Here is a 22,757-nt window from a genome sequence, read left to right as displayed (position 1 = left end):
AATCTGAATCCTTAAGCAAATTCAAATGAAAAACATTACATTTGACATGATACAGAATTACCAAGTCGGGCGTGTGAGGCCAGAGGATTACCCAACAGTCACTTTCCATAGAGCCGTGTTCAGAGTCCACCTGTGGGACCTTGAGAGTCTGTGTCAGAGTGTGGAGGGGAGCGTCTTTACTGGCGCCAGAAGTCTGTTCCATCAGCAGCGGACGGGACCTTATGCGATTTCCCGCCAACTATGCTCCAGCCATCGAGCCAGTCCCAAGCATCCTCCAGCCTAGTGAAGAACCACAGTTTGCCTGGTGATTCCACTCGAAGTTTTGCAGAAAACAACATAGGGTAATTGATCTCCTGGTCTCTGAGGGCCTGTTTTACTTCCAAGAAACTGCGATGCTGTTTCTGAACCCTCAGAGTAAAATCTGGAAAGAACGTGACTTTGCTATTTTCATAGTTCAATGGGGGGCCGCTCTCGCGGTCTGCAAGATAACATCGCGGTCACGAAAACTGAACACTCGGGCCAGGAGCGGCCGGGGGTGTGCACCTGGTTTCGGTCGATTCCCCCCCCCGGCACGCGATGAGCTCTTTCAATGGATAAGTATTTGGACAGGCCTTGTGGTTGAAGGTGCCTGAAGACTAGCTCTTCCATGAACAGATCAGCGGCCTTCCCCTCTGCGCGCCACGCTACGCCAAGAATGCAGACTTTGTTGCGCCACATTCTGCCTTCGTATTCGACAAGTTGTAGAGCCATTGCTTCGTGAGAAGTGCGCAGTTCTGTCACCTGTCTTTTAAGAAGGGTGGTATCAGTGACAAGTTCCGTGGTGGTGTTCTCCACCATGCTCACACGCTCTGCCATTTTCCTCATATCTTCACGAATCAGAGCCACCTCTGTTGCAACTGCGTCTATCCGGTTCTTGAGGAAAGTCCGTACCTTCGTGATAGCATCGAGGATGTCTTTGTTCGTGGGTTCAGAGGGCCCCCATGGGCCGCAATCTCCCCCCGTTCTTCTCCCTGATGCTTTTGCCATGCAAATGTTTCCAATTTGGCCTGCGTCGCTGTGCGTACGCTGCGTCCCGTCACCATGCTTTCTCCGTCCCAGTGGCCGTAACACAGAATAGGGGTGCGACCGTTACTCACTGCTGCCTGCAGTGGACCCTTCCACTCGGCCTGTCGGTTTTGGCAAGTGGCACCCCTGTCCACCAGTCAATATCGCCACACAACACATGTGCCCACAGCAGTGCAAAGGGCCCCACGATGTCCAGCACTGCACAATCTTTAAGCAACCTAAAGGGTGGTAGTGTAACTTGGGCCGGAAAATACCCCCAATTTGCTGGTCTGCTAGCGTTCCCCCGCTATCTGTTCGCAGAACAGGGCCTCACCAAATGGTTTCTTGGCGGGAGGTACAAGCGATCCAGCACTTGACAGGACACCGCGTGGAGTGGCCAGTCTCGGACTGTCCTGGTTCTCTCCGTGCAGGCCACTCCTGTCGAGGGCACTCCGCGGTCCCCACTCGAGGGGGACAGCAATGGGCGCCCGCCGAACGGAGCGGGATCAAGGTACCCCTAGGTTCAGCCGGTTATTCCCACCACGGCCGGCAGCACAGGACGGACCACGTGACTCCTCCAGCGTCCACTCTGCACACTCCGCCGGGGCCCCCGCACCAGTCAGGCAGTAGTTGCTCCTCGGGACCCGCACACAAAGTCAGGGGGGCAAGCAAGGCACAGAGCACCCCAATGTCAAGGGCCACAGACCCGGATGCCGCGCTGCAAGATCCCCCGGCCCGATTAGGCAAGATGGCGGATCAGGGATTTGGCCTCAGCCGACGCAAAACCCACGCTGTATGCCACGTGCCCACCAACCTGCAGAGTCACACCTCTTAGGGTCTGCCGGTCGCGGCAGCACTGTGGTAGCAGACGCCGCTCGTCAATGAAATGCAGCTCCAACGGGGACCCAGGCCGGAGCCACGGCGTTGCGTGAAGTCCGCCCGCCGAGGAGCGACACTCCTCCTCGGCGCGATCACAGCGGGCGGATCGCTCAACGGCCCTTGCCTCACCCGGACTCCACGGACCGCTCTCAAACTGCGTCCACTGCACGCAGAGCACCAGTTAGCTGCGATCGTCCCCTCAAAGAGTTAATGCGGCCGGGGCGGATGGAATAACACAGATAATTTGGGTGTGGCACCACGGAGATCGGCTACCGTGTGGCCATTCCTGTTGACAGTTGGCCATGCCCCCTCAATCGCCTCTCTTGATCTAATATCACCACACCCTGCCCTTTACTCCGACTTGGTTGTAAACTCCTTATCTTTTTCAACATTTTCTGAGGATTCCTTCTTATCTTATGCTCAGATATATACCTCTTAAATCTCCCCTAGGGCCTCCTCTTTATTACCAACATTGAGCACTTTGAGATATATTCCGTCGGGGGATTTTCGATCTTTGTAGGTTCACCCTCATCTGTACATGATGACACGTATACCTCCTGATCCCTCTTCTCTATTACTGGTCGAACTATATATAGTAGGCCTACAGTTGCTAATTTGTTTTAGTTCCTCTGCGATCTGCTGTAATTGGGCTTTATTGGTTTTCCCTTGTCCGTTATTCTCAACTAGAGCTTTTAGTATTGCCTGAAGAGTCTTTTGCATTAAAAACATGACCTCTAGTATTGATGAGGCCAAGGTAGCTGATATATCAAGTGCCCCTTGGTCTGCTTTTTACTCCTCTTGGTCTGCTTTTTACTCCTCTTGCTGTGATACAAAACTGCTCTAGCATCAATGTTCCCCTCTCAAAGTTTGAGCACTCCACAAAGGCTGGAAAGATGGAACATTGAGAAGGATAAAATTGCCCTTTCTAATGGTTTGACTCAACTGAGCAGAAAATTAGACGGTGTTCAGTTCGACAAAAAGTGATTATTATGCCAGATACTAAACAACAAGGTCTTACTCCTGGCGCAGTAAAGCAGTTGCTGCCAATTGCATCAACAAAATATTTGCCAGCCTATAACTAAATGGTTTATTTCACACAGGCACTTACACATGCAGGCAGGGACAGCTTAAGGAGATCAAAACTGCTAGCACATGTGCGAGAACTACAAAGCAGGTTTCACCTGTTCAGCTCACGTTATTTTTTGTGTCCTGTTTAGACAGTTGTACATTTTTGCTGGCTGTGGTGAATTTTTCAGTTTGCGGCATGTGCTGCTGTTAGATCATATGTTGTGTACACTGCTGCCGTCTAGTATTGGGTACGGAAGTTGCAAGGTGTTTTTCCTAGATGTTCTGTTTTAAGGTGACATGTGATACCACCCCCAAAGCCCACATTGCACCTAAGCACAGACTTATGTTGTTTTTTTCTGCCATTGAGTTTGGATGTATTTTTGAGGGCTCTTGTACAATTGCACCACAGAAGCCAACATCTCGATGTATAGACTCTAGAATGCAAACTTTCAACATGCAAGACTTTGAATTACTTTTTCAAATGTGTGACCATTTCAAAGCGGAATACAACTGAAAAGACATGCTGAGTCATAGGAGAATGACTTGTGTGGTATAGGATATGGAAAAAGTAGCATTTAAATTGTACCATCATTTTACTATAAAGTTCCTCTGGTCAGACCAGAATTGAGCCTGAAGGGATAGTTAGTAGGCACGTTACAGGATGCAGAGCTGGTGCTCTTCATAACCACCTTCTGGACACAGGTTTGAAGACATTGACAGAACGTACTCCAGCTGCGAAAGGGCCAGACCTCTGGGAGCATGGAGACACATGGGGAGTGGAGTTCAAAATACATCTCTTCAAACTACTCTGACTTTGGAGACCATTCTTCCCGAGGGCCCTCAATGAAACCCACACCTGGAAGAAAGACCAGGTCTAGGGTTTCAAAAACTCATCACTCAGACGATTTACCCTTTGAAGTTCAAGCCATAGTTTCAGGGAGAAGAAAAGTAGTAGGAGAGCTATGCCTACAGCCCAGTACCTCCTCCAAAGAGGTCACGGATATCCTGACGCTCCTCGCTCTTAAGAGTTTAAACTCTGACACTGAGACATCCAACCCAGTCTTTGTCCCTAGAAGCTACTCAACCTGTCTCAGACCCGAAATCATCTCTGAAGCCAGCCTTGACCTCGACTCGGAGTGAGCTTATTCATGGAGAATGCAGTATGGAAGCAGCTGATGTGTGGCAAAGGAGAATTTATTTCAACCTAGTCTTAGACCACAACCTTCATTGCCTGCTCCAGCTGGCCAGCCATATGTAAAGTCTTATTTTCTTTGAGGCAGTTTTAGAGAAGCTTCAGGCTTACCCCATACCCAAGAAAAGAAGCCACCATCCACACGTCACCCTCATGTTCACTATCCCCGCCTCGGACAATACATACACTCCGACCAGGACGCATTTGCAGATCAGGCAGGGTACCCTTGAATGATGAGTTACTCTTGGCATTCCCCACCTGATGACCCAACTGCATACCAGGCGGTCTTATGGCATTTATGCATTTATAGGCAATATTTCACAAAGAGGTGAAACAGGATACAATTACGTTTTATGTTTGTTTTATAAAGAGACCAGATGTAATATGGGTACTGTAGTAATGCGATGAGCGCTAAGAACTCTGGGAGGTCTTTCACGTGAGGTGGGTGGAGCACATTCAGTTTAAATCGGGCTTAGTTCACGGGACGGCAATACAGGAAAAACACGAACCTGCAATTAATGCCGAGCAAGGAGAAGGAGATGATGACTTAAGCAGGTATGCACAGAGTTCCGTTTGAACTTGTAACACGTAGAGGCTCAATAATCTTGCGTAAAAGTAATGGCCGCAAACAGGCGCCTAATTATAAAAAAGATGCATAAGATAGCAGGGCACACCCGCGGATAGAAAGACGTTAGCATGGCTCTTGGGAGAAAGTAGCAAGTTATGAATAAGCTAAACTGAAAATGATTTAAAATGTGAAAAGAAGGATGTCTTGATTTACCTGATGCTAGCTTCTGCCGCAGGATATAATGCATGATTGTTAGAGGCAAAGTCTGATTTGATTAATGTTAAGATACATTTAGTTTTAACATGCACATGAAAGTCACTGATATAGACTAATAGGGCACGGACACCAGACAATAATTGGGTATTGAATTAAAGATATGAGAAATTAATAAATGATGTACACGCTAGGTAATATCGAGAATAATGTAATTAAATGAATAACGACAAACACTAAAAGTACCTTTTTGCTATTGTTAACTTTCAGTTACCCCTGACGAAGGGCTAGCTAAAGCCCGAAATGCATTGGGTTGGAATAAAGAACTGCTGCTTTGAACTACTTGTTGTATCGGATCGTATTTTCAAAGAAGCCTGGATGGGCACATGGGAATATGCGAAGTTGCCCGAATACAATTTGTTATATATGTGGATCAATCAAAAGTGGAAGAAAGTGTGTTAATATTTTGGTCAAAATTGGATGAACATTAACTAAGGTTAAATGGATAATTAATGGTTGGATCTAGTATCCAGTAATGCGCAGTGCGTCTGGGAGTGGAGCGTTGACAATGCGCTCCCCACATGGTTTCTTCCTACGAGAGGCAGACCACCATAGTGTTAAGCTCCATGTGGTGGAAGAGAAGGATATCTTCCTCATTAAGAAGGGCTCGAAGACTGTGCAGTCCATACAGTTCTAGCCAATGCTAAATAGTATGCTCAGATGTGCCAAAGATAACTTTAAGGGCTCAGTCAAGGCATTGGTGGTCGCATATGGGGTCTAGCCAAAATTTAAAGCTAATGTGCAAGACCCCATCTTCATATTTGGACATGTTGCACTGATTACATTGTGCTCCACCCAGCAAGACAAAGAGTGTTCATGCAAGCAATGGGGGATACCTCTTCCACTAATAGTGAGCAGGAAAATCAATAATAAGGCAAATGGGAAGCTGTGTGGGTTCTAGAAATGACACATCACTTCCTTTGACCTACTCTACAGATATAACCGGCATCAGTTGGAGGATATTGGAGCTCATCAAGCACATTCCTGATGCTTACAGAAAGTGAATGAAAGAGATTGTCAAGGTGGGCTAAATAATTTCAGATGCTATCACACTTGTTTTATTTATTGGTTGGATACCGGCATAAAGAGGCATAGTACCTTATTGGTTACACTCGGTGGAGGACAACTCTTCTGGCCACAAGTCGATTCGATTATGAAAAAATTAGAGCGGAAGCCAACACACCAAAGGCCATGGGAGCGCTCCAAAATCTGCTGCAAAATTCGGGATTTTGTTGTTAGGAAGTGTGTGCAGCAGCTAAATCAGCAGGGATCTCCCAGTTTTGCACAGTTCAAGCTGCAGCCGCCCCATGGAGTCCAGGGCAACAATCATGGTAGAGCTAGAAGCTCCCAATACAGGAGCCCCTTTGCCTCTAAGCAGTGACCTTCCACACATTTCCATGATCGCGCTCACTTCCACAACTTCATTCACCCAGGTCTCCGTCATTATCGATTCAAAGTCTTGCGCTTTAGGTTCACAACAGCCCCTCGAGTGTTTTTCCAACGTCTAGCAGTTGTGGCACTGCATCTTTGGTGCACTGGGATTCATGTCGTTCCATATCTGAAAGAAAAACTAGTATAGAGCAATGCATCATTCATACTCAACAAGTCATCTACCCAGTCTACAAGCAGTGGTTCACCGTGCAAAAAAGCCACACCTTTGCCTCACCAAATGCAACTGCTGTAGTGAGCCATACTCCATGCAGTTACATGCAAACCCCACTCCGGTAACAACAGTGTGATGTTTCAGAGGCTTCTTCCCCTTTACCAGATGTCCCCTTACATTGATAAACTGTTGGGAATTATGTTTCCTTGCTGTGCAATAGTTAAGAACGCCCAGTGGCACATGTCCCCTCTGCAAGAGTCCCTTAAGAGATAATGGTCACAAGCAACTGGGCAACAGCAAGTTGTAGTGTTGGTAGAACCTAATAGAACAAACCTTGTTACTGGACAAGTTGTTTCTTGTGTCCCAGCTGTAAATGACTATCAATACCGAAGCCTCCCTCCGGGGTTGGAAAGCACACATATTTTATTTATTTAAACAACTTCTAAAATGCACAAATACCCGTAGGTGTCTCGGCGCTATGTACTGAAGGATAAACAGAGAGCTGGTGGATGCCTATTACTTGAAGAGCCAAGTTTTTACTTGTTTTCTAAATGATAGCAGTTTTGGCCTGGCCATAATCTGCAGGGGGTTAGAATTCCACAGTTTAGATATGGTCACTATAAAACTTCTATCACCCCAGTTGGCTTTCTTGGTATGATCAGAGGGTTAGTGTCTGCAGAGTGCAGAGATCTGCTGGGCGAGTATGCCATAAAAACTTTCTTCAGGCATTCTGGTCCAGTGTTGTGAATTGCCTTATAGGCAATACAAAGAGCCTTGAATTTCGTTCTGCTTCTTATCGGCAGCCAATGGAGCTGTCACAACACATTGGAAATTGGCCTGAAGTTCGGGGTACCTGACCGTATCCTGGCAGCTGCGTTCTGTACCAACTGCAGCCTACCCATAACCCTTTCTTGGGCATTGATTAGAAGGCTATTGCAGTCGTTAACCTTAAACATAACTAGAGCGCGGATAAGGGTTCTCCCAGTGCTGACTGGGACGAAAGGTAACAATTTCTTTATCATCCGTAAAACATAAAAGGATGAGGAGACCACTGTATTGGCATGATGTATAAAAGATAATCTATCATCAAAAATGATACTTAAGTTTCTGGTCTTCTTAATGGGGATGGAGGGGGTATCCTAGCTCAGCTGGCCACCAGGTCGGAGACCATCCTGGGGCAAGATTACCAAAGACCATTACTTCAGTCTTGTCTGAGTTTAATTTAAGGCAATGATTTGACATCCATGCGTTAATGGCCAACATGCCCTCATGAAAACTTGCCGCGACTGTATTTCCATCTTTATGCACAGCAAGCACCAGTTGCGTATCATCCGCATATGACGTGAGACCCATCCCAAATGATTTAATTACTCGTGCTAAGTCCGTCATATATATGTTAAACAGAGTTGGACTTAGCGAAGATCCTTGCGGAACTCCCCAAGGGAGAGAAAAAACTGGTGAATTGAAGTCACCCAGACTAAGTGACTGAGCCCTATTGGATAAAAAAGAGGACAGAAGGGCTTTTGCATGGTGCCCGATGCCTATGGCTGAGACCCGGTTGATCAGTGTAGCATGATCAACCATGTCAAAAGCTGCTGATAAATCCAGAAGCACCAGTTCTACGGCACCTCCTCTGTCAAGCACAAACCTAATTTCATCCGCGCTTTGAGTGCGGTCTCAGTGCCATGGCCTTTGCTGAAGCCAAACTGAGTGTCATCTAACAGCTTATTCTCTTTAATAAACTGCACAGGCTGGATATTCATAATCTTTTCGATGATTTTAGCTGGAAATGGGAGACGCGAATTGGCCTGTAGTTTTTTGGTCTCTCTTGGGTCAAGATTGTTTTTTTTTGTTGTTTTTTTAACAGTGGCAGAATGATGGACTTTTTCAATACGGATGGATAGGTGCCTGAGCAGAACAGAGAGTTACAGGTGCTCGTTAGGCGAGAACCCATTAGGTCGGGTATCAGTTTCAGTACTGAAGGGGGGCATGGATCAGATGGTGAGCCTGATTTGACTGTGTAAGCCAGATCAGCGATCTGTTCCACTGAAACTGGCCTAAATCCCCTTAAACTAAGGGTGCCTCCACTCTTGCTGTTAGCCAGCTGATTCCAGCCCACCATGGGTGCAGTAAAGTTAGAGTAAAATTGGCCCACCTTGTCTTGAAAATAGCTGGCCAATGAATTGCAGAGTGATTAGGATGCCCCCTTGGTGGAGTTAGCCACTGGCCCTGCCAGCTTAGAAACTACCTGAAACAGCTGTTTAGAGGAATCTTGTGCTGTTTCTATTTTTCTGGTGTAGTAATTACTTTTTTCTGTAATTATAAGACGTTTATACTTTGTCAATGCCGCCTTGTAACGAGATGCTTCCTCTTTATCATATTCTTGGCGCCAATGTCTTTCTTGATTCCTACAGCTTTGTTTCTCCAATCTCAGTGCCTTGGAGAACCACCGAGCGGAGGGAGTCTTCCTGTTTTTGGAGACCGTTTTATATGGAACTAGTCTACTGAATGTATTTTGGAGCCATTCTGTGTAATTTGTAGAGGCCAGTTCTGGGTCTGGCACATCTTCAGGTTGGGTGTCCATTAGATGTTGCTTAAGACAGGCTTGATCAATGCCACTTCAAGCCTTAAACTGTTTAGAGGGGATTGAGTTGGTGTATATAGAAGTGGGCCTAATATCATATAATACTACAAAGGGTAAACCACCGTCACCCTGCATTCGTTACCCCGCATGCTGTTACAAGGCGGTTGTAACAACGACCGCGTTGTGACAACGCATACCATTACCCTGCAAGTTGTTACGACTTGCGGAGGGGGAAGAAGTTGTTGGATTTAAAATCCAACACCTTCCCTACAGTCTGCAGTTGAAATAGTACATTTTCCTATTCCAACATCCAGCGCCCTGCCCCCCCCTCCCCCCTCCCCTCCGAAAGTCGTAGTTACGAGTTGCGGTGTAATGGAATGCTTTGTTACAATGCAGCCTTTTTAAAGACCGCGTTATAACAACATGCGGGATAATGGCATGCGGGAAAAAGTGGCATATTCACTGCAGAGTGATAAGACCATGTTAAAGGGAGGATCTCGCTTATTGAGATCTGCTCATTGTTCGTTAACAAACCGTCCAGTGTATGCCCAGCCGAATAAGTAGAACTCATAACGTTTTGGAAGAGTCCTAACACCTCTAGCTCCGAAATAAGGGCTATAGATTCCCTTTCTTTGGGGGCTTCCAGCTGAAATGTAAAGTCTCCTAAGATCGTGAAATTGAATTCACCAGCCACAGGTTCCAGTAGGCTACCTATTGCTGATAGAAAATCTCCCTGGGGCCGGTGGACAGTATAAGAGGTTCCCCTTAAAGGACTGATGATTGGTGAGCATTATATTAAAATTAAATGCCTCACATACCGTGGAGGTAATCGTCTCTGTCCTAACTACAAGATATTCTCGGTGGATGAGCGCCAGAGCTCCCCCTCTCCTTAGTGCTCTATTGCATCTATATGCAGAAAAGCTGTCAGTGGTAGTGATGATAAAATCTGGGCCAGCTGAAGGGTCGACCCAAGTATCTGTAATAAATAGGAGATCTAGGTGATATTTATCTAAGAATTCTGCGATCTCGTATTTATGTTTAGAAAGGGAGCGTGCATTAATCGTGGCAGAGTAGATCCTTCTTCTTGTAGTCTTTTGGATGTGCATTATTAAATACAGAGTCCGCCTGGTTGGTTTGTACCCTGTCGTAAACCTCCAGTCTAAACCCACAGGTTGGGCATAGAGCTATGACCCTGTTAGAGAGGGTCGCAGGGCTAAAGTGAACACAGACCTTTTTACAATAATTGCCATCACTATAGATGGCCTTAAGTGGAGTAACACATTACCCCTCACTGTATTTCTGACTAACCCGGACCAGGAATCCTGGCCCTCAGCATGGTCCAGAAGAAGAAGGGCATGCCTTTGGCATGCCCGCTGCACGCGTCCCCTGGGCGACGCCACCATAGTGTCTCTTCATAGAGGAGGAGGCAGGAGAGCCCGGCCGAGCCCAACTACTGGAGCGCCCACCTCTCTAGGTTAAGCAACAGGAAGTGGAGAGCGCAAAGAGAGTGACCTCTGTCCTCTCTCCCTCCACTCAATCAGCCCATTAGAGCTGTGGTGGACCATGGAGAGAAGCAAAGAAAAGTGCAAGGTGCAGGGCACTTTTTAAATTGTTTAAAAACAGCGAACACTGATAAAGCTAAAAATCATACAGGATAAAAACAGCAGATAGCAGCAAAATATATATAAAATACTTGAAAATCAGTACATCAGGAGGAATATGGTTAAGGCAATAAAGCCTGCAGCCAACAGCGCTAGCCTTCCAGCACATAGGCCTGCGCACAACTCCAGGCCAATGGTTTGATGCAAGAACTTCTTCACATCAATTTACTAGAATTGATGACAGTTTATTTAGTGCTATAAGTGTTTCTTAGCCTCATTTGCAAAAAGGCAATGCTCATTCGGTCACAACAACAAGAAAGTACGCGCTTACAGCAGTTATACAAGCTAGCGCAGACCATTTTATAATGGGCCTTTGGCCACCAGGCCCTCCTCCGAGCGGAACACGTTGCTTCAGTGGACAACTACTTTGCAGGCCTAGTCAGTAGACTGCGTCAAGTCAAGTCAAGTCAGAATATTTGTATTGCGCACATATCACTTCTAGAGAGTCTCCTCATGGCGCATGCAGACCGTTCTTACAAGGAGGAAAGCAGCTGAAGTTAACAAAAGAGCCAGGTCTTAAGCTTCTTTCGAAAACTAGTATGTTCAAAAGTTGTGCGCAGACTAAGAGGCATTTTATTCCAGAGAGATGGTGCCAGGAAAGAGAAAGCACGACCTCCATTCCGAGCAGTTTGAATTCTTAATGGGGTGAGTAGTAGTGACTCAGTGCTAGATCTCAGCTGTCTCCCTGGCGTGTACCATGTGAGTTTCTGGGTCCAGTATTTTGGGCCCCTTCCATACATCTGTTTATGAACCATACATAGTGTTTTAAACATAATACTTTTTTTACAGGGAGCCAGTGTAAAGTTTTTGAACACGGCATAGAGGGGGATCTTCTGGGTAGGTCGAGAACAAGGCGAGCTGCAGTATTTTGCAAGACCTGCAGCTTCCTGAGATGGCATTCATTTGTGGTAAGTAGTAGCGAATTGCCATAATCAAGCCTGTTTATGATGAGGCCCTGTACCAAAGGTTTACGGGCTTCCACCGGTATCCATTTAAAAACCCTACGCAAACCGCGCATGATGCCAAAACAGGTGCCAACAACATGGTCCACTTGCGCTTTCATGGAAAGTTTATTGTCCATGTGTAAGCCCAAATTACGGACAGATTCCTTGGGGGACGGGCAGTCACCCAATTGAGTAGGCCACCAGTCCTGAGTCCAAAATTCACTGGCTTTGCCAAACAGCATGACCTCTGACTTGCTGCCGTTTAGTTGCAGATGATTTTGATCCATCCAGTTTTTTACCTCCCTCAAACAGTTCTTAAAACAGCTTTTTGTCTCGTTAACGTCAAGGCTAAGGGTGGCAAAAATTTGAGTATCGTCGGCGTAGGATAAAACATCGAAGCCAAACGCTCTAATTACTTTGGCCAGGGGTGCCATATAAATATTAAAGAGCGTGGGGCTCAAAATAGAGCCCTGCGGCACTCCCCTTTTGACAAGACAAGTGCTAGCCTGGATTTGGCCTATTTGTACCGTGGTCATTCGGTTGGTCAAATAGCTACTGAACCACTCCAGTACCTGCCCTCTGACACCAATCTCCCATAGCCTCTGAATCATAATACAATGGGAGATGGTGTCAAAGGCCGCAGACAAATCCAAAAGGACCAGGATGGAAGATTGACGTTTGTCCAGAGCAGTTCTTATATTGTCTGTGACCTCAACCAGTGCTGTCTCCATACTGTGGGCAGCACGGAAACCCGATTGTGAGATGTCAAGTAGGTCGTTAGAGTCAAGATATTTCACCAACTGTTCATTGCCCGATGCTTCCAGTATTTCCTCAAAATACGGGAGCAGGGAGATAGGTCGGTAATTTACATAAGTGTTGGCATCCGCTCCAGGTTTTTTCAATATCGGCCTTACTCTTGCCGCCTTCCAGATTTCTGGGACATCTGCCTCCAATAGTGATTTATTTAGTAGGCAAGTAAGGCGATCCACCAACGCTGGAGCGAGTAAGGTAAATAGTTTAGGAGGTAGTTGGTCATTCGGGGAGCCTGATTTAATCTTTTGACCTACTATAAAGGTCTTATCTTCATTAAACATTTTGAAGGTTGTCCATCTAGAGGGAGACTTATCAGTGATGGAATCGTAATCCTGACTCTGTGTAATCTGAGAATCTAAGCTGAATGGTTCACATATAGTTGTAAATTTATCCTCCAAAAATTTGGAGAGAGCTTCAATCCATTCTACGGTGTCAGGAGTCAATGATGGGTTTTTTGAAGAAGTAAATTCTTTTAGAATATGATGGAGCTCTTCTGATGAATTTTCAGCTTTGATTATACGATCTGCTAAGTACACCCTCTTGGCTGATCTTATTTCCCTCATATAGTTGGTATGTAAAGTTTGATAGGACCTTCGATCGATGGCGTCCTTACTTCTTCGCCATTTGTTTTCAGCGGTTCTTACAATGGCCTTGGTTTCTTTTAGCTGTTCCGTGAACCAGGGCGATGGTTTCTCCCTACACCTGACCATTCGAAGGGGGGCAATATCATCTAGTGCCCTACCAATCGCTGTCTCAAGGTGTATTGCCGCTAAATTAACATTTCCCGTCAGGTCTATAGGGTTTTCCTGAAATTTCTTCGAAAAAGAGGCAAGAGTGATCTTTTTCAAGGTTCTGCATATTTTTTAATTGGCCTTACTGGACGAGCCCGGCACACATCCATTTATAGTGAATTTCACTAAGTAATGGTCCGTCCACAATAGTGGAATAGGGGGGTCTGCCCATACATTGGGGGAGTTGGTGAATAGAAGGTCCAATGTATGTCCGGCACAGTGTGTTGGACCAAGAATTACATGAATGGGAACTCTGTGCGCAGGTGCTCCTACAGTTTTTTTCTACTCTATGCCACACATGTGAACGCAAAATGGCAAAGCTACATTCACCTCTAGGTACCCATACTCCATGGGCTTTGCACTATGGATCACCTGGTCAGTATTATTTTCTTACACTTTACTCTCACTTTCAGACATTTTGTATGAACTGAGGAAGATGTGACGAGCACCAATGAGGCTGATCCTTATAGGACCAACTTGGGCATGGCAGAGGTGGTACTCTCTCTTTCCAGAAATGTCAATACATCCCCACAAAAAGCTAACAAGTGCAACCAGACATCCTCTCGTAACATCAACGTCCACTCTGCCACCCCAAACTCTGGGCACTCAGTCTTGTGGTTTGGCACCTGAAGTCATAGAATTGGGCTACTTGCATGTTCCAGAGTAGTGCATGCAAACTTTGAAAGAAGCCAGGAAGCCCATTACATGGGCATTTTACACAGCTAAATGGAAAAGCTGTGTTAATTATTGTACCTATCATCACAGACAGCCCAAGGAGGCCATAATGCAAGACATTATTGGTTAATTGCGACACTTACAAAAGGCAGGACACAATAGCTGCATACCTACAAAACCGAGAACACCAGTCAGTCTTTGTAATTCCTGTTGTATATGACCCCTTAGCGGATTCAAGGAGCTGGGAGGATTTCACAGGCCAGCTGTTTTTGCTGCTCTTTCCCCGCATGCAGATTTTTTTTCACGTGGTCTGTGTTGACCTTATGATGGCAGGCTACAGAGTGAGAACTCATCAGTCGTAGACTGACTCTGAGACCTCTCCCTGAAAGTTGACCTGGGCTTACTTGGAGGACTTTGGAGGAGGGGGTCACATGTTTATAGGGGTAACCATATTGGTCGCCAAGAGTCACATCCCCAGGGGTGGAATTCCAAGAACTCTCCCCATATTGGCTGCCTGGCGTGTGAGAGTGGACTGTTCTTCCACAAAAGAGAAGCCTATCAATATGCCAATGGGAAGTCCACAGAAGCATGGGAAGATTTGGGGCAAATGGTGGGACTATCATGGTTTGAGCATACATGACTGATCAAAGTATGTATGTGCATTATAGGCTGTCTGTGACATGGTTGATTTGACTGTACAGTTTTGTGTTTTATAATAAAACAATACATTTGGGGCCAGATGTAGGTAAAATCAAATTTGCGAGTCCTTAATAGCGAACTTTACTGAGTCGCTATTAAGGACTCTCAAAATTGAATGTAGGTAGGAATGGCTAAAATATTAGCGATTCCTTAATATTCCTTAATAACAAATCGCAAATTGAGATTAGCTAATCAGGAATACCTACCCATTCATTCCTATCGGCTAGGAGGCCCATAGGAATGAATGGGAAGATATTCACTATTTGCGGTACGCAATTAAAGAATTGCAAATAGCGGGAGCTATTTCAAGGGTGCTAGGGTGTCAAAAGGACACCCTATTGCACGCCTGAAATGTGCATGTGTGCACATATGGCGCACATACATGCCCTAAGGGCATGAATGTGTGCCACATGGCACTTTAAAAAAGCAAAAAAGTGCTTTTTTTTTAAAGGAAATCGCTAATTACCAACAACTTGAAGTTGGTGGTAATTAGTGATTCCTTAAGGCTAAAGTGCACTTTCTGTTGTGCTACTTACACACCAGGAATGCCACCAGTCCCCTCAATAAGCCTCCGTTTTAGGAGTCTTATGGAGCCTCCATTCAAGGCGCAACACTTTTGTCCACTGCAGTTCCTTTCCTTGAAAGTTGCTTCATTGCCGATTCCCTCTATAGGATTAGTCAACTGCAAGCTTTAACAGTTGGGGAGCCATTTATCTAATTGCACAAAGATCTGGTTATCCTTAGAACACACCCATATTTTCTGCCAAAACCTCTCTTTCCATGTCATTCAAATTGTTGCTTTACCCTCTTCCACCTAAACCATCAGTTGAAGAACAGGATTTACACATTTTGGACGTTAAGGGATCTTTTAACAAAAATGATCTGTTAACATAAGGGATCTTTATGTATCCTTTAGGAAAACCAAGCAGCTCCGCCACTGTTGGTCAGCCTCATTTTGGCGAGCCAGTTTTTCATACAGGCCATGCGAGATGAATTGTCAAATGCATTCAAATCGGTTATAACGAAGCTAAACACACACTGCCTAGGGTGCATTCAGCTCTTAAGAAAGGAGCCTCTATGACGTGTCAAGGCAATATACCTCTTGCAGACATATGTTAGGCTGTGAAATGGTTATTTTCATTAAGTATTACATTGTGTACATTCATGTCAACAAGAACCCCATGTCAAACAATTTGTTCTTAAAACGTTGTTCCAAACATCTTCTGTTGCTACTCCCAAGCCTCCACTCGCAGACATCTGTTAAGCTGTGAAATGGTTATTTTCATTAAGCATTGCTTTGTTGGACGTTCATGCCCAACAAAAAGCCCATGTCATAGAATTTTTACTTAAGATTGTGTCCAAACATCATCTGTTGCCACTTGCAAGCACCCCAGGTTAGGGAGATAAGTACTACTTTACAGTGTATGCAAAAGCGTGTGATATCCAGCAGCTCATGCAGCAAACGGAAAACATTATTACCTGTAATAATTGGACTGCAGCATGTGGTGTTGTAGATTCACATGCACCCACCAACATCCCTGGGTGGTTGCTCACGGTAATAATCAATCTATCTAAATAAATGTTTTGGTTTCATCACACACTTTATTGCTTCACAGCTTTACACCTACTTTATTCTTGCCCTCTGAGGATCACAACATCTAAGGTGGTGTCTGTGTCCTGGTGAATTGTGTGTTGCTAGGGCGATATCACCTTGAAACCGAAACCTCTTGAATAACAACATTGCAAGCCCGCATGCAACACTTGATTGGAAGATTGTGGACCGCATGCAAGTTTGACAGCAAAACAAGCTGCAAACAGATTGTTACAGTTAAGTACCGTTTTCTATACAGACTACTTCTGTGAGTGAAAAAGTCTGTGAATGAAAACGTCTGTGATGTATGCCCGATGTAAAATAAATAACCTTCATAACTGGTCCGCTATTTCCCACACTTTTAGTAAGACAATAGATGGTTAATGGTATACACAGGATCGAGTGCGCAAGCAGTTGCATTTTATCATAGTAGATGACTAGTGGCCCTAATGATTGACTCCTGTTATGTTGTCTGAGAAGGCACTACTCACTTGCGACTGTTTTTCATCATGACAAAGTTCTGAGTTCTTATTTTTCCTTTCCAGTATGTACAGTACATGGAAAGAAAATTCTTATGGTGTGCCTACTGGGTAGGCTTAGGAATCCTGTCCTCTGTAGGACTCGGAACAGGTCTACATACCTTTCTGCTTTACCTGGTAAGATTAGCATACTTCTCTTCATTGTCTGAATTCTGCAATGCCTCTACGTCATGAAACTGATCGACAGTGTTTGAGACCCCTCTGTGACTTATGTTGATTAAGTATAATATTTTGCGTGGTACTGCCCTATATTGTTTCCCTTTCTGAATACTTCTTACCATTGTACAAATGGAATAAAATCCCACCAAAGCACGATCATGACTTGCCTAAGCCCATCTCTATACGTTTCTGTTGCTTTTATCAACCATACCTTTTTATTATTAATTTCATAGCCCCCTAGAACCAGTTTTGTTTTGGCTGTAGTTTTCACAAACTAAAGTACCACTATTTCCATTTGCAGCATAATGGAAACATAGCCGATGTAAGCTTCTTCGCTGTTTGAGTTATTTTCTTTCGGTCCTTTTCTCACCTACCTTTCCCCCTATTTATTGTGTTACACTTTTCAGCAGGTTTTTACGTTTTTAGAATGCCAAAGTCGTGTTAAGTGTTAAATACTTGTGAGGAAGGTTGTCTGTGAATGGGAATGTGCTATGTCATTGATTGTAAACAAGGAGCTCATTGAGCAAGGTGGTTTGTAACTGGAACTGTACCATATAATCACAGGATTGTTGAACCTATGGTATGTGGCGACCCACAAAACATTTCTACTTAAGGTTGCAAAAGTTGGATCAGCTTAAAAAGTGCTGAGACAGGATCTACTGGATTGATGTAATTTGGTCGCAATTAAGAAACACTGAAAAAAGAAGTAGGAAGACATTCCCCTGCAGCAAAGTGAAAAAGTGAAGGCAAAATGCTCTGCCTAAGGGAGCCCTTTGAGGGCTCCTTCAATGAATCTCCCACCCTTGCTTATAACACCAGAGCAACCTTGACGCCGTGCCCTCAGCCACTATCCAGCTCTTTATTGAAAACACGTTACCCCATGCCGACGGTTGTGGCCATATTCTCAGATCCTCGATCATCGAGATGCCAGCGCTGAATACTGCTATATTCACTGACTGGCCCTGTTTACAACGTCGCTGCCAGGTACACATTCTCTCCTGTCCATCTTTATATGACCAAATCACTCCCTGTCTGATCACCTTCCAGTTTGATGGAATGTTCCCATCTCTTGGCATCATTGACCTGGATCCTGCCATTCACAGTCATTTTCCAAAGCCACCCTCCTTAGTCTATTCCCAGACCTGCTGCATTTCAGCTTCCTACTTTATTGATGTGAGAACAGTGATCCTACCTTAAGGATTCACAATACCATCCCTCTCCTACATTAGCATAGCACTTCCACTTGGAGCCCATGCCAGCCTGACAAAATCAGGCTGACAAAATGAAATTTTTGCAATATGCCATACTGACAAAGTACCCTTCTCACGAAACTAGATAGATTTCATGGAAAGGGTATGCCAGACCCGAGATTGAATCCTAGGTCCAGGAAAAAAAATCTTAACTGTTACAATAGATATTATAAAAATAACTATTCTTTAAAAAATGTTACAATGGAGTTCAACAAAAAGACAAGGTAAAAGCAGGGAAGTGTCTGAGGTACGGCAGAGAACAGTGCAAGGATGGCAACACTCCTCCCCATAAAAACAGGGTAGGAAAACCAAACTGGAAAAAAGACTTTCGCCAAGAAATGTTTTCACACGGTTAGTATGTCAACCTGATGAAATTCATTCTGGGTGGAAAAAATTATCTTAAATGGTTCAAGAAAACAAATTGTCAAAATCGGTTTCTTGAAGTAGGATTTTGTGGATTTCGTGTAGAAGCACTGGATCCACGATACCGTCCGTCTCGTACCTTAGCATATACTTCATTTGCATCTGTAGTCACCTCATTCATCTCATAAGAAAAATTCCAAAATATGCAGCCTCTTTAAATAGGGAAGACATGGCAACCAAGACACTCGGTCAACAACTGCTACCGGTGATGTCTGAAAAAACTACAACTGTTAGATGAGAAGGGCATGCCGCAGTAGCATATACTGTAATCTAAGCAAAACTAGACTATGCAAATGTGCTACGAGGACTAGCAAGGGAGTTGAGGGACTGACAGTAGTGAGGATGAAGCTTAGTTTTGAGGGTGTACACCCACTGCTAAAAAAAAAAAAATACATTGGCTCCTGGTTAAATAAAAAATCTAATTCGAGACACTAAATATTGTGCACAAAGATTATACATTCAAATTCCACTGTTTCCTAAAGCCAGCATCAAACACTGTATACCTTGTTGAAATGTGATCACCCACTTACTTGGGAGTAAAAACACCTTTGTCCATCAAGCTGGCCATCAAATCTGCACATTAGAGTCCTCATTGATGGTCATAAACGGAAGCATAATCTTGCGGTGCGAGAAGGAACCACCCAACACATCAGCATAGGTCTTATATTTGAGCGTAATTTATCGGTAATGGTAAAGACTCCAGCATCACTGTCTGTTAATGGAAGTTGCCACACAGTCAGTTTTTTATTCCAGCTCATGACTGGAATGTTGCATACACTTTGGGTGTGTTCGAGGCATGTGGGCTGCTGAATTCATATCTGTGCATAGATCGCCGCCTAGTGTTGGGTCCGGATGATTGCACATTGTTGTCCTGGAAGAGTCTTCGAAGTATCACGAGATAGGTGGCTCCTCCCCTGGACTACAGTGCGCATGGGCATCTTCTCCATCCTCAGATTGTTTTTTTCCGCCATTGGGTTCGGATGTACTTTCCTTTACTCGAAGTTCGGAATCACAACTACACTTTCTAGAGGCCAAAAGGCCTTCGGTATCGTCGGTATTGTCTTGAATCGGTGCCGACAGACTTCTTTACAAACTTTTACAACTTGGGACGTCGAATCGGGCCGCGGGCCTTCTCGGCGCCACGCGACCAGTCGTCGATGGAACGGAGCCCATTTAAAAGATGCCCTCTTTGTAACTCTAAATACCCACATATCGATAAGCACCCCGTATGTAACCAGTATTGCCAGAACATAATGAATCTGACTGTCTAGCCTGTGCCCAATTTCGTTCCAAAAAGACACTTCGAACTCGACGGGCCGCTAGACTAACCATGCAGAAACAAGCGCCAGAGCCAGAAAATATCTTCGACGGCGAAGAAGATCTTGCCGAAGCCGAAGAATATGAAGAACAGTCTGATCAAGAATCGGAGCATGACTCCGACTACTACATGGACGAGGAAGAAGACATCGTCGAGGTAGGAGACGACGGACAAGGGATTGGCTCCGTAGAGGACGACTCCAGTGACGAACCGGGCCCAACCGTGAGTACGGCGTCCCATACCTATACCTCCATGGTTCCACAGGCTCAGGTCGAGGCATCGCCACAAGGCCTTAGCCAAGATCTCGAAACACATTCTATAGCCCCGCAATACAGCTTGGCTAAGAATATTACTAAAGAGCCATCGGATCAACGTACTCCGAAATTGGTCGTATCGAAACCAAAAGTGGTGGAACAGAAAACTAAACCGAAACTGATCGACTACAAGGTCTTCGGACCACACTACGTCGATCCATCGGAGTCGAGATCGAAGAAACTCGTCGACAATACAGTCTTCGGGCCAAACTATATCGACCCATTGGAGTCGAACACAAGGGTCGTCGAGCCAAAAGCCAGCGCCCCTACATCTATTCCAAGACAAAAGGGCGTCGAACCGAAAACATCGGCGTCGACAGCTGCCAACACAAAAAAGGGACTCGATCCAAAAAAGGTTGTCGACCCCAAACAAAAAGGCGACAAACAAATGGCTCAGCAAAAGAAAACGATCGAGCCGAAGAAAATCGACCCGAAAAAGGCCGTCGAACCGACATCAAAGAGCGTCGATTCCGAAATGGACACAAGGCCATAATCGTACCAAAAAAGACTGTCGAAACGGGAAAAAGTACGGCTCCAAAGAAACAGGCACTACCGAAACAAACTGTAGTACCACAAAAGAACATCGGACCGATTAAGTTTGGCCTCCCACCTTCCTCAAAAACAAAGGCGGTCGACCCCAAAAGCGGCATCGAACCGAAACAAACCAAGCAAAAGACATTGGCAAAAACACCAAGAACTGCTGAACAGGAAGTCTTACATCCAGACCCTGAATCAGTTGAACAATCAAAACTTTACATTGACCCTAACTCTGGGAAACTCACTCTCTACAAGAGGAAGATCAGACCAGAGACTCAGAAAGAGACTTACACTATACCACTCAAAAAGAAAAGGGACTGTTCTACTTCACCTATTCTATTTGAGCCTATTCAGCCAACTAGGCCTAACCAATACTCCTATACACCCACAAACTCAGATGAAGAGGTGGATCAGGAATATGATCAGGAATACAGCTACCCAGTAGACACTGAACAAGACAGTCATACTCAACCATGGGCTGATCCAGTACATCCCGGTGACTCTCAATCCATTCCTGATACACCTGCATACCCTGCTAGGCCTTCCCCTACAGAGGACACAGCTGCTTTTAATTCCTTAATCCAAAGGGCAGCCCTCCATCACAATGTGGACATGCATGCAGACCCTGTGGAGGAAGATTTCCTCTTTGCCACTTTTGCCACATCAGAAAGATCTGTTCAGACACTGCCTATGTTAAAAGGGGTACTTAAACATGCAGGAGACATATTTAAAGACACCACTAAGGCAAGGGTCATTAACCCCAGAATAGAGAGGAAATACAGGCCAGCGCCACTAGACCCTACATTCATTAAGGGACAATTGCCTTTGGATTCTTTAGTGGTGGCAAATGCACGTAAACGTGCAAACTCACAAACAACTGGGGAAGCTCAACCTCCCGACAAAGAATCAAAGATCTTTGAAGCATCAGGGAAAAGGGTAGCCGCACAGGCAGCTAACATATGGAGAATATCGAACACGCAAGCCCTGTTAGCTAGGTATGACGGGGCACACTATGATACCTTAGAGACACTTCTCCAGCATTTACCTGACACTTAAAAAGAACAGGCTGAACAATTAATACAGGAGGGAAAGCTAATCACTAACGCCTCCATTAAATGTTCCTTAGACGTAGCAGATACAGCTGCCAGTTCTATTAACACCAGTGTTATGATCAGGAGACATGCGTGGATCCGCATTTCTGGTTTTAAAAACGAAGTCCAGACCACTTTGTTAAACCAGCCAGTCAATCCTGACTACTTATTTGGTCCAGGAACAGATACAATACTGGACAAAATGAAAAAAGACAAGGAGACGGCTAAGTCTATGGGAGCCCTACAGTCACAACAACATAGAGGCTCCTTTCGTCGCTCAAATTACAGGGGGGCTGGAAGAGGCAGCTCATCACAGCAGACCACAAACTACAAGGGAAACACACAAACCACCTACAATAAAAACAATAGAGGTGGATACCGCGGCAATAACAACAAAGGCAGAGGACGAGGGAACAACACCACCAGATCCTCTACCAATACAAAACAGTGACTCCTTAGCGCTACCCCCAGACCATATAACACCGGTCGGGGGACAATTACAACAATCCCTACCTGTCTGGCAAAACATCACTACAGACAAGTGGGTAAGGCAAATTACCCGAGATGGCTATTGCCTAGAGCTAACCTCCACACCACCCAACATACCTCCAAGACAACGTCCTATGTCTGTAGAACACCTCAACTTATTGCAGCAAGAAGTCATCAGCATGCTGCAAAAAGGGGCCATAGAACTAGTACCATTAGAACATCAAGGTACAGGGGTATATTCACTATACTTCC

General features: G+C 45.1%; 1 protein-coding gene across 7 annotated transcripts in view; it reads left to right on the top strand.

Annotated features, from left to right (window-relative positions):
• Positions 1-22,757, top strand: part of VMP1 (vacuole membrane protein 1) — a 917,545-nt gene that overhangs the window by 119,999 nt on the left and 774,789 nt on the right. For all 7 annotated transcript variants that reach the window (XM_078679830.1, XM_078679834.1, XM_078679832.1 and 4 more), the window contains one exon: positions 16,931-17,041. In XM_078679830.1, coding sequence (XP_078535956.1) covers positions 16,931-17,041 — 111 coding nt within the window. The remainder of the gene's footprint in view (positions 1-16,930; positions 17,042-22,757) is intronic.

This window comes from Lissotriton helveticus, chromosome 3_1, assembly GCF_964261635.1.
Source record: "Lissotriton helveticus chromosome 3_1, aLisHel1.1, whole genome shotgun sequence".
NCBI classification, from domain to species: Eukaryota; Metazoa; Chordata; class Amphibia; order Caudata; family Salamandridae; genus Lissotriton; species Lissotriton helveticus.
Note: the sequence above shows the minus strand (reverse complement) of the source record. Positions and strands in the feature narration are given on the sequence as shown.